The 13,543-nt window shown below is 37.4% G+C and overlaps 1 protein-coding gene across 2 annotated transcripts; it reads left to right on the top strand.

Annotated features, from left to right (window-relative positions):
• Positions 1-884: 884 nt before the first annotated feature.
• On the top strand, positions 885-6,598 carry LOC129953835 (mediator of RNA polymerase II transcription subunit 6). 2 transcript variants are annotated; one of them, XM_056067327.1, is made up of 5 exons: positions 885-1,149; positions 1,383-1,603; positions 1,671-1,845; positions 6,011-6,116; positions 6,179-6,598. In XM_056067327.1, exons 2-5 carry the CDS (start codon positions 1,407-1,409, stop codon positions 6,529-6,531), a joined length of 831 nt encoding a protein of 276 aa, XP_055923302.1. In that variant the 5' UTR covers positions 885-1,149; positions 1,383-1,406; the 3' UTR covers positions 6,532-6,598. The 2 variants fall into 2 exon arrangements, with proteins under 2 accessions (XP_055923302.1, XP_055923303.1); XM_056067328.1 differs by lacking the exon at positions 885-1,149 and adding an exon at positions 1,185-1,320.
• Positions 6,599-13,543: the final 6,945 nt, after the last annotated feature.

A 13,543-nucleotide genomic window follows, 5' to 3' on the forward strand; every position in this document is an offset into this window, starting at 1 on the left:
AAATCTATTATGAAATGCAATTTTAATATCAAAAATAAACTAGGTGGTGCAACAGTCCGTTGAAAACTAGGGCCTAGTGACTTACAACTCTCAACCATTCCTGTGTGTGAGTACTTTTGTCAGGGATGGAGGGGACCTACAGTTTTTAGCCGAATCCTAATTTGAGAAAGCACTTTTAATAACAAGAATTACTCTTGGAGAATTTGTCAATTCCTCGCAGGAGGCAGTACCCGTGAAAGAAAATTTAGATGGCATAGGCAGACCTCTGGCATAACAGTCCAACGTACTTACCATCATGATACGGGTTATGAACTGCCAACAATTATAATACATGAGAAAAGCACTTTTATGCGGGCTTTTGTATGAAAATGCAAATCAAAAACTACATCCCTTTAATTTCTTGAGATTTTTCTTATGTATAAATGACTTGAAAATGATATTTAAACAAAAATAGAAATTTTCAATTAAATCACCAAAAGACATTAAGTATGACTTACAAAAAAGCACGGAATAAATATCGATACAATGGTTTTAAAAAAATAAATATTTCTTCATCCTAAAATTGTGACAATTATTAATTATTTCCGCAAATCTATGAATTAAAAAAAAAAAAATAACGAGTTTTAAAAATTCCTTTTCCAAAAAAAAAATTAAGCCCACAAGTAAATCCTAGGTGAATTAAGGAAAAGGTTTTAGGAAAATTGTATTTTTCTGCTCACCTAAAATTTATTTAGTTGCATGAATAATCATATTATTTAAAGGTGCATGCTGTGGCACAGACATAATTCTGTTCTTGATACTTAAACATAGTTTGATAACGTGGGACACACCTAATAATCGAAAGCTGAACGAGTGTCAAACAAGCATTTGACAGTTTGTAAACTTTAAAACGTCACAAGCCAAATTTTTTGGTGAATTGTTAAAAACTCAATTCCATTTTGGTTTTTAATTTATAATTTAAACAAGAAAATAGTATTAATATTCACAAAAACAAGTAGCAATTGTCATGCTCATTAAGTTTATTCTACTAGATATTTTCATATTTACCTTTTCACGTATTTCACACGCGACTTTATACAATTCAACCACTCCACTTTTACGAAAAACTTACACAACAAATTAAAAAACAAAATAAGAAATAATAAATAGGTAATTATTTTAACTCGTGTATTGTTATTTCCTCTTTCTAGAATGTAATATGCAAAAACAAAACATTGACCCCTAAACAATTGTAAAAATGCAGTCGCATCGCATCGTTTAAATTTAGATTTTAAATTCACGGACGGGGACGCGACGACACGACAACTATGTGTTTAAAAAGTGAGATTCTTTTCTTTTTCTAATCATTTCTTTTGTTCTGTTTTCTCTTCCTGTTTACATAGAAAGCAGATTATTTAAACATAAAAATGCTGCAAAACCGTTTGGGTGTTACATTCACCCAAGAAAACCCGCTATGGGTATCCTGGCACGATTCGCAATTGATCCCGTCTCTAAATCCTTCCAATGTTATGGATTACTTCTCTCGCAAATCAAATCCTTTCTACGATCGAGTGTGCAATAACGAGACAGTTCGGATGCAACACATGAGCTTGGATCAGTTAAAGTATAAATAAACAAACAAAATAATTTAAAAATAAATTACAATTGATTTTTATTTGTATACAAATTAGCAACATGATTGGAGTGGAGTATATTCTTTTGCATGTGGCCGAACCAATTTTGTATGTGATCCGGAAGCAACATAGACATAGTCCAACTGAAGCAACTCCATTGGCTGACTATTATATAATTGCTGGAATGATTTACAAGGCCCCCGATCTAGCCAATGTCATCAACTCTAGAATGGTAGGTAAAACTAAAATTTAATTTCTTGTAACTTGATGAATAGTGTAACTGTAATACAATACTTGTGGTATCTAAGGTTGCCTTTTGAAGTTATAATTAAACGGTATATTTCTACTCTTTGAGTTAAATGTTTGAAGAGAAAGGTTAACACCAGCCCTTAAGCAAGTTTAAACATCCAATTACATAAAACTTAACGGTATACTTTCTTAAAGTTACTGTTAATTGTATTGATAAATTGACCTAGACAAAATGAATATCAGTTGCTTCATTTCTCGTCACAAGTGCAATTGATCTGTTTGCCCTAGATGTTATTTTTTTCTCAGTTTATTTATCACTAAATAAATTTACAAAATTATTTAATTTATTAGGTAATTTCATTACGAACTTTACCCTATTAGGTAATAAGAAAGAATTCAAAATATTGCGATAGTTTGCGAATAATTAGGACTTGTGGGTTATAAACAATGGTTAGTGAAATAACATATCGATCAATTTTTAATGTTTAGTATACAGTCTCAAACTCTAATAGATTTATTGCAATTAGAGATCATATTTCACGAGAGTGTGATGATGTTATTTTATCTGATGCAGCACTTCAAGAGATAACCATAAAAATAAGAGGTTTGTGTCAAAAAATTGGTGTCAAATGGGACAAAGTTGGCCTTCACCACGGAAGGTTTTCCCTAACTATTCTAATATGTGCATTCTACCCTGCTATATAAATTGTAACAGATGGACACAGGATTTTGAAAATTTAAGCAACGCAATGAAACTCTTATCAAATAGAAGCATTTTACTGATTGGTGATTGGAATGCAAGGGCCAGTGACTCACAAATTACTTCAGTTCAAGATATAACAAATTCGTCGATCTCTCATTCCAATCGTAAATCAATACACAATATTTTGCAATAAAAATGGATCTGATATGCTTGAGATGCTGCAGATGTACGATTCTATTATTTTGAATGGTTGTATTGATGGCGACAATGAAGGAGACTACAATTTCATAGGAGGACAGGGGAAATCTGTCATCTATTGCCGTAAACAATGAATGGATTGATCGAATAAAAAAGTTTGAATTACAATACAAAAAAATATTTTCAGCTCATATGCCTGTTGTAGTAAAATTTAGAAATGTTCCTAATTTCCAGTTCGCAAATATAAAACTTCTACCACGACTTAAATGGAAAAATGAAGAAGCTGTTCTATTTCAACACAATCTAGATAGTTTAATTACAAACAACGGTATGCTAGTAGAATCTATAAAAGAACTATCAATCCTGCTAATAGGTTATATTAGATGTTCGACATCGAATAAAATTTTAAACAACACTTGTCCAAAGTTTAAACAAAAATGGTTCGATAAGAAATGTTGGAAAGCGAGCCAAACATCCTTTTCTCTTTTAAAAATTGCACGAAATTCGCGAAATCGTGGTTTGTCCAAATGGTACCAAGAAGCGAATGCTCTTTACAAAGATATATGTCACAAAAAGAAAATCAAATATGAAAATAAGCAAGCACTTTTAATAGGTCAAACCAAAAACTCGAAAGAATTCTGGAAGATAGCTAGAGAAATTAACGGAACTACTCAAAATTAGCACAGGGTTATCTATGGAAAGTCTGGCTGCACACTTTAAAGGACTTCTAGGCAATAATCCAAGCCAATATTATTGCTATGCGGAACCTTATGTTCTTGATGAAACGTTAGATGGTGAGATAACAATAAAAGAAATAAAAGCTGTACTGAAAAAAGCGAAAAATGGAACGGCACCACGAGAAGATGGGATTCCGTATGAGTTCTATCTAAATTCTCCTCACACATGCATTAATAAAATAAGGGAACTCTTCAACAAAATCTTTTCAAATGCTGACGTCCCCTCCTCTTTCAAGAAGACGGTAATTTGTTCCTTATACATCGCTGAAAATTACCGAGGTATATCGTTTTTGATTGTGTTAACAAAAATATTCTGCGGTATACTAGTAGAGAGACTTGAAAAATGTGCCGAAAGGAAAAACATTCTGTCGGATCTCCAAGCCGGATTTAGAAAAAACTTTTCAACAATAGACCAGATCATAAAAGCTTTTCAAGCAAGGAATAAACAAATTTATTCTTCTTTTGTGGACTTCAAAGCGGCTTTTGACCTTGTAAATAGAAGTGCGCTCTTCTATAAGGTCTCACAATTGGGTCTATCTTCGAGGCTTTTGAAAGTAATTAAAGCGATGTTTACTGGAACTAATGCAGCAGTCTGGGATGGGATGGGAAGATATTTTCAGAATGGTTCGAAACATGTACTGGAGTAAAACAAGGTTGTGCACTCAGTGCCTTGTTGTTTTTGCTGTTCATAAATGACATATAGAAAGTCTTACCTGGAGGAATATGAATTTCTGATTCTGTTATAAATGTGCTACTGTATGCTGATGACTGTTGATGAACTGTTGTCGGAATCACCAGAAAACCTACAGTTGATGATAAATAGCTTAGCAAATTACTGTGATAGATGTGGACTATCTTTAATACACCCAAGTCATAAATAATGATCTCTTCTTACGATTCTTCTACGGAACCTTAGCGGAAATAGATGGTAATTTAATATTTAGGTGTAAAGTTAAATTCAACCTTAAATTTCGACAAACACCTTATAAAAAAAGCCAAAACCTCTCAAAGCTTGTTGAATTTATCATGGAAAAATGTTTTTTTCAAACGACAGAATAATCCTTTTAGCCAAATATAAAATATTTGATGCCGTTGTGAAATCAACTCTATGCTACGATTCTCAGATCTGGGGCACAGAATGAATACGAAGTGATAGAAAAATTTCAAAGGATATTTTGAGATAAAAATGCTTTTGTACGAACTGACGAACAAAGATTGGTGGATGAAAAAATGGCAAGATATCGGTAATACTTGTGGAGAGATACTGTATAGTATATAGATTTCAACAATTTAAAAAACTTAAAGGAGCAACTTTACAGGGTTATACACAAGAATGAAGACATAGTTCGAGAATCCTTTATTAATAAAGTTCGCGAATCAGATAGCAGAAACCAACGAAACTACTTCCATGATGGAACTAGCTACAAGGACATTTCTTTCATTTTTCAAGCAAGATGTGAACTTATAAGTTTAAATGTTAGACCCTATAACGACAACTTTAATCAATTTTGTACGTGATGCAATTTAAAATCAAAGCAGGATTGTTATCACTTCATAAATGTATGTCCAATATTTTACCAACAGAGGCTAGTGTTTTTTGATAAAAATACATTAACCATGCAAGAAACACTCCAAATTTTGAACGAATGTGATTGGACGACCTTAAGCAACTTTTTAAAAGCCATATTTAAGTATAGATTCTTACTTATGACAGAATATGTTTGATTTGTATACCAATTTAAGATTGAAAAATGTGAATTAAAAACATGTCATTTATTTATAAAATTTGCTATCCAGGCTGACGGCTAAGCCATAGCTTATCGATTCATAAAATTATAAATCTGTATATATAAGAATATATAAATGAATTTGTTACTTACTCACTTACTTATAACCTTTTTTTCCAAACATTTTAAATCAGTTTATTTGGAAAACATTTCTTAAAAGTTTTTCTTTAATGGGTTTTAATTAATTTCGGATCCGATTTGTTTTTGTAGTATTGCTATACAAATATAAGTAAATTACATTTCATTTTATATTAAATATTTTTATTTAACCAATCAACTGCTATTCTTTTGCTCGCAGCTTTATGTAGGTATGTTTATTAGAAAGGTTTACCGTTTAAATGAAAATAAATCTACAGGGTTATCCATTTTGCGGTTTCATGATATTACTTTTTGATCATAAGTTTTGAACGTTGACATTATGTCTGAAACACTACATCATTTAAATGACTAGGTGGCACAATTTACCAATACTGGAACTAAAACACTCTAAAGACTTATCTTAAAACAGACTTCATATTAGTTCCCTAATAGGTGTCCTTACGGGACACTGTCTTATATAGGCAAACACGCAATATGACTTTTTGTAGCCTCAAATTACTTCTGCAGGAGCTGTATGGACGAGGAAGAAAAGGAATTATTATTTGTTATTATTTGTATTGTTAAAAAGGAGTCTATCGTATGCTAACAAGAACATATATTTGTTTGTTTGTTTCTTTTTGTCAGCTTGCAACGGTGACTAACCTTCAATCGGCATTTGAAGAAGCCAGTAGTTACTCCCGCTATCATCCGAATAAAGGATACACTTGGGATTTTGCAGCAAATAAAGTTTGTAAGTATAGAATTACTTTCCTTTTTTCATTTTAAGAAGCACACTAATTTTTGTATTTGCAGTATCCGACAAATCCAAAGCGGCTACCAAGAAAGATGCATCTCAAACAAAAGACGAAAGTGGAACTATTTTTCAAATGCAGCGTGTTGATATGCTTCTTGTAGAACTTCTTCGTAAATTTCCCCCACCAATTCCACCACAAATACATCAACAACAGCAGCAGCAGCAACAACAGAACCAACAGACCATACGACCGGATGGGCAAGATGGTATGCAGGCAATAAAACAAGAACCAAGTACAAATAATTCGAATGTTTCTGAAGCCAGTCCAACTCCTGTGCAAGGAGGCGCTGATATTAAAGTCGAAAATGCCGATATGAAACCACCACCTGAGAAAAAAATTAAAATGCAATAAAAATATTAACAAAATCAAATTTAATTATACGATAAAAAAGATTTAACATACATGAAAAAAGCGTTATTTATTTCGATTTATGATGCATATAAAAAAATGTTGCAGTTGTCTTAGACTCTTACACAACTTACTTACTTACTTACTTAAGGTCGCGCTACAGTCTTGTGTGAACTAGGGCCTCACCCAACAAACTTTTCCATCTAGCTCGATCCCTAGCCAGATGTCTCCAGTTTCCACTTGTGCGCGCCACCTGATCCGCGGTCTTCCTCTACTGCGCTGTCCTGTGGGTGTGGGTTCGAAGACTTTCCGGGCCGGAGCATTGGTTTCCATGTACTCAACGTGGCCCAGCCATCTTAGTAGTTGGACTTTTACCCTTCTGGCTAAGTCTACGTCACTGTACAGCCCGTACAGCTCGTCGTTCCATCTTCTCCTCCACTCCCCTTCGATGCATACGGGACCGTAATTCACACGAAGAACTTTTCTCTCGAAGCGACCCAAAGTGCTTTCGTCATAGTCCATGCTTCTGCACCGTATAGCAGGACGGGGATGATAAGGGTCTTATATAGCAACACGTTGGTCCCTCGGGAGAGGACTTTACCACTCGATTGCTTTCTTCTTGCCCAAAGAAACGGCGGTTAGCAAGAGTTATTCTGCGTTTGATCTCAGCGCTGGTATTGTTTTCTGCGTTTACGCGGAGCCTAGGTAGACGAAGTCCTTGGCGGCAGCATGTACTTTGGTTTGCCCTCACTAACCGTTAAACCCATTTTTGCCGCCTCTGCCTCAATACTCACAAAAGCCCCATTGGCATCACGCTGAGTTCTTCCGATTCTGTCAATGTCATTAGCATATTCTAGTAATTGGACAGGCTTTTGAAAGATAGTGCCTGTTGACGTGTGAGCTCTGCACTATTCATTCAAGTACGATGTTAAAAAAATCGCATGACAGCGCATCACCTTATCTAAAGCCTTTTTTGACATCGAAAAGTTCTGTTAAGTTGTTTCCAACCTTTATGAAGCAGCGTGAATTCTCCATGGTCATCCTGCACAAACGGACGAGTTTGGCAGGGATGCCAAAACTAGACATGGCCCTATACAGCTCGTCCCTGTAGGGTAGATTGTGTCATATGTGGTCTTGAAATCGATGAAAAGATGGTGAGTGTCGATTTGGTGTTCTTGGATTTTTTACAGGATCTGCCGTAATGTGAATATTTGATCGACTGTGGACTTTCCAGATCTAAAACCACACTGACAAGGTCTTATCAGGTTGTTGACGATGAGCTCGAGACGTTCACATATTACGGCAGAGAAAATTTTATATGCGATGTTAAGTAGACTGATTCCTTTATAGTTGGTGCAGTTTATAGAGTCTCCTTTTTTCAGGATCGGGCAAACAATATTGAGGTTCTATTCATCGGGCATGCTTTCTTCCAACCATATCTTACAGATAAGTTGGTGCATGCTCCTAACCAACTTATCTCCAGCTGCTTTCAAGAGCCCGGCATTCAAGCCTTCCGCTCCAGCGGCTTTATTAGACTTCAGCTTAGATATGGCAATCTTTACTTCGTCTAAGTCAGGAGGACGGGATTGTTGGCTTTCGTTGTCTATGTTGAATGGATCATCCTGCCTGACAGCGGAATTCAGTTCGTCGTCACCGTTAAACAGTGTGCAGAAGTGGTCCTTCCATATCCTCAGCATTGACGGCGGTTCCACTATGATGTTTCCACTTTCGTCTTTGCAGCATTCTATGTTTATGTAGCTTTGAATTTCGTTTCACCTATTCATAAGACTTTCGAACTTCATTCCTGCTTTTAAACTCTTACACAACTATTGAACTTATATTATGCTTACAAATTTTATCCAACCCAGAAAGGCCTGCCACTCTCATATTCAATGGACCTACAATTACGGCAAGATCCCGAAGCCAGTCAAAATTATTGGTCTTTTGTAAAAAGCATAATTCATTTTTGTTCTTCTTAAAAAAACGAGAATCTTCTTTCCCTCAAATTATTGACCAATAGCACTAATTTCTTTTTTGCAAGGCCTTGGAAAATCTGATTTATTATTGCCTTAAAAAGAAACGAAAGCTATTAAGCGAAAAATGGTTATGTCATGGTTCATCTCATTGGGCACTGGAATACATTTTTACATATTTTTGGAGAAAGTGAAATTATTTAAGTGAAAGTTGTTTTGGACGAATCCAAGTATGAAACACACAACATAAATGGTGGCTCCCTTTTCGTGTCTCCAATTTCTTATTCAATAAATTGTTTTGCTGATAATAGTACTCTTAGATTTTTATATTCGTTTTCAGACTCACATCCCTCCTTTTCAGATTTAGAATTTTGTCGACAAAATAGGATAAGGTCATCAAATTCCCACCTATGTACACAGCATTGGGATTGAAAAATCGCGTGGAATTTAATGCTTCGAAAGCCAAATGCTGTTTCGCATTGTTAAAGCCAGGTATACCCCCTTGTAATTAGCCATAAGTGGCACGTACATCTTTGAAACAGAACATTTTTATTCTCTATGGGTATGTATGTACAACCGCAACTTGAGGCACGATGTTTTCAAAAATGCCCTTATTTGCCATTATGAACTATGCTCTAGTGAAATAGCCAATTGCATTCCACCTCTTATCCAATTTGACCGAACATTTAAAATCTACCTTAAAAATCTAAAAAACAAATCTTTTGCAAAGTTTAAGAAATCCAACGATTTAAATGACAAAATCCAATTTTGTAAGCTTCGTAAGAAATTCATTGTTCTCAGTAAATTCTCGCACAGAAATTATATCATGAACGCTGAAGTGAACTTAAAATGGGACCCAAAGCGATTCTGCTCTTTTATTAATTCTTAACGGAAATCAATTGGGATTCCCAACTTTTTGAATTTTAAAGGTGTAGAATTTACTGAGGTTATAGTAAGACACTTGAACTTTTTGCTCAGTATTTTGAATCCGTAGGTATACTTTACTTCAGGTGTCCCTCAAAGTAGTCATCTTGATCCTTTGCTGTTTATAATATTTATTGATGATATTGTCAACCATATTAATTTAAGCCAATGTTTAATATATGCTGATGACCTCAAAACTATTTTTGAAAGTAACAAGCGACTACTACTGCATTAAACTTCAAATGGATTTAGATAACTTATCCTGTTGGTATAAGTCAAACAACCTAAACCTTGACTTTGTGCTTTGTTATTTCTATCTCCAAGAAACATTTTATTTACGAGTTTCCTTATTCTCTAGGAATCAGCCACCTTCTAAGAACTTTTAAATTTTAAGATCTTGGGGTTACATTCGATCACAAATTTTCTGTCCTTCAAAATGTTGATGCCATCGTCGCCAAAGCTAACTCAATGTTAGGATTTGTAAAAAAAAAATCTACTGATTTTTCCGACCCTTACGTCTTTGTTGCGCTCTATACTACTTTAGTAAGATCTATTTTGGAATATGCTGATGTCATCTCGAACCCTCACCAACAACTAGTTTCCGTTAGAATTCAAAAGATCCAAAATCGTTTTACAAGGTATGTTTTTTATAAAATCTTTGTATATGAAAACCATAGTACTCTTATGGTGGAAGTCGAATAGGGCGGCATCTACATATTTTTGTGGAACGTCTAGCGAAGACATTAATGGAGAAATCGATTGCAGTCGGAAAACTTTCAAATGTTATACATAATTTGAAATAGAGAAAGATTACTCGTATAGTGAATTAAAAAAAGTCTGAGTGCGAAAGGAATACACATTTGTTTCTTTGTGTTTGTATTTTGGTTTGGTTATATTTTTACATACGCAAAACGGTAGACTTTCTATACAAAGGTGATAAGCCAAAAGCAGGTGAATTGCGATTCCGTGTAGGAAAGGAATCTTATAGTCTTGATTGAGATTTTTTATTTTTGATGATTTGAGGATTGTATTAGGGAATTATAACTTGAACTATTATACTTACTTACTTAAGGTGGCGCTACATTCCGAGGCGTACCTGGGGCTCAACCAACATGCGTCTCTAGCCAGCTCGGTCCCTAGCTAGCTGTCTCCAGTTTCGCACGCCAAGTTGGTTGAGGTCCTCTCCCACCTGGGTGCGCCACCTGAGTCGCGGTCTTCCTCTACTGCGCCGTCCCTCGGGATTGGATTCGAAGACCTTCCGGGCTGGAGCGTTGATGTCCATCCGCTCTACATGGCCTAGCCATCTAAGCCGTTGGACTTTAATTCTGCTAACTAGGTCAGTGTCGCTGTACAGCCCGTACAGTTCGTCGTTATATCTTCTCCTCCATTCTCCATCTATGCGTACGGGACCAAAAATCACGCGAAGAATTTTTCTCTCGAAGCATCCTAAGACGCTCTCATCTTTCTTTGCCAGGATCCAGGCAACCGGGATGATGAGTGTCTTATAGATGTTGATTTTACATGCTCGAGAGAGGACTTTACTTCTCAATTGCCTTCTAAGTCCAAATAAATCTTGCAGCAATTTGCAAGAGTTATTCTTCGTTTGATTTCAGCGCTGGTGTCGTTGTCTGCATTAATAGCGGTGCCTAGGTAGACAAAGTCCTTAACTACCTCAAAGTTATAGGTGTCCATGGTGACGTTTTGTCCAAGACGTCGTCGTTCAGTGTCCTTTTTTGATGACAGCATATACTTGGTCTTGCCCTCATTGACCACTAAACCCATCTTCTTCGCTTTCGTCGCAATGCTCAAAAACGCTCCACTGACATCACGCTTTGATCTTCCAATTATGTCAATATCATCTGCGTATCCGAGTAATTGGATGGACCTTTGGAAGAATGTGCCTCTAATGTTGACGGTTGAGTTTTGCACAATTCTTTCCAGAACAATGTTGAAGAAGTCGCATGACAGATCATCGCCTTGTCTAAAACCTCGGTAAGATCTTTTCCGACCTTGATAGAGCAGCGTGCATTCTCCATCGTCATTCTGCACAAACGGATAAGTTTGACAGGGATGCCAAAACTAGACATTACTCGGTAGAGCTCTTCCCTATAGATGCTGTCATACGCGGCTTTAAAATCGATAAAGAGATGGGTATCGATTTGAAGCTCCTGGGTTTTTTCCAAGATCTGCCGTATTGTGAATATTTGGTGGATATAGTGGACTTTCCTGGCCTGAAGCCAAACTGATAAGGACCAATCATGTTGTTGAAGAAGAGCTTCAGATGTTCACATAATACGACAGAGAGGATCTTATATGCAATGTTAGAAGACTGATTCGGTCGGTTCGTGGCTGGTACCCTTGGGAGATTATTTTTGCCTTTTGGTAAAATTTACGAACCTCATTCCTGTTGTGACATCCCTCTATCTCCTCGCTCGCGCGCTTCTCATGCTCTCTTTTTTTCCATCTAATAAGCCGGTGTTCCTCTCTCCTCTTCTGCTCGTAGAGCTCGCGAGCAGCTCTAGTCCTTTTGTGCAGCGCCGTTTTGTATGCCTCTTGTTTCGCTGCGTGCGCTTATCGGCATTCGTCGTCAATCCAGGGGTTTCGCTGTGGTGGCCGTGTGAAACCTAGTACTTCAGAAGCTGCATCTCTGATGGCTGCAAGTCAATGTTGCCACTGGTTTTCAATGCTTAATTCAGGAAGCATAGGACTCCTTAATAGGTTATTAGAGACTCGATCGGAAAAGGACATGGCAGTCTCTTGCGATTGTAGCCGTCTAACGTCGAATCTTCTCACAGTACTTCCTTGTTTTGGCTTGGATCGGGATATCCGTAGTAATACCTTGGCAACAACGAGGTAGTGGTCCGAGTCAATGTTGGCCTCTCGGAATTTTCGGATGTCCTGGATACTGGAGAAGTGTCGTACGCCCATCGCAATGTGGTCAATCTGGTTGACGGTTGATTGATCAGGAGATTTCCATGTCCCCTTGTGGATATTAAAATGTGTGAACTGCGTGCTAGTTACAGAACGTCTCGCCCCGCAGCGAAATCGACCAGCCTAAATCCGTTGTCGGAGGTAGCGTCGTGCAGGCTGTATCTCCCGATTATGCCACCAAAGATGTTTTCTCTTCCTAGCTAGGCATTAAAATCTCCTAAGACAATTTTAATGTCATAGCCAGTGCACTGCTCATATGTTTTGTCCAAGAACTCGAAGAATATGTCTTTGGTGTCTTCATCTTTCTCCTCTGTTGGGGCATGCGCGCATATTAGGCTTATGTTGGCGAATTTAGCCTTGATGCGGATTGTCGTGATGCGCTCGCTCACACTGTTGAAACTCAAGACTTTTTTCTGAGCCTAGTTCCAACAACAAATCCACACCCAAATAGACGCTCTCTTTGTTCTCGGTAGCAGTCGCCGTAGTAGATATCGCAGTCTTTTAGTTTGCGTTTGCATCCCATCGCACTTCTTGGATGGCTGTAATATCTGCCTTGCAGCAGTTTAGGGCTCCCTCTAATTGTTCGGCTGCACGTGGTCTGTTAAGGGACCTAACATTCCACGTACATATCCGAAGTTCGTTGTCCTTATTTCGTTTGCGTGGGTTGTCAACAGTGAATCCGTCCATATCCGAGGCTTGTTGGTGCTTCGAAACTTAAGGTATTTTTACGTGGCCAGGAAGTCACCCCGACGGCACAACCCCCAACCTGGAGGGCCAGATCCTTAGTATAACTCCAAGGAAGGGGAGCCGGATAAACCGGTCCTTACAGGCCTGGGCTCCGAACATGTCGAAGAAGCCCTATAAGGTGTTCACTAAGTAGTTCAACCTTACTGGAACTGTAGACGCCACAGTTGATTCCATCTCGAGAATTCGTCCGCTGCCGCCTGGATAAGGAGAGGTGCCTTAGTGGAAACACCTCTCCCCCCCTCTCTCGTTTGCTGCCCCCGACAACTTTCCACTGGGGTTGGAACCCAATCTGGCACCCGATGTTCACCGCGGGGAGGTGAGAGTAGGAGTTGATAGGCAGAGGTGGGTTTTGAGAAAAACCTATGGACGCTTGTGTCCTCTTGAATGCACATGTCTACCATTTGAACTATTATAGGCAAGTAAATATGTAGTTATTGTGT

Source organism: Eupeodes corollae, chromosome 1 (genome assembly GCF_945859685.1).
Source record: "Eupeodes corollae chromosome 1, idEupCoro1.1, whole genome shotgun sequence".
NCBI lineage: Eukaryota > Metazoa > Arthropoda > Insecta > Diptera > Syrphidae > Eupeodes > Eupeodes corollae.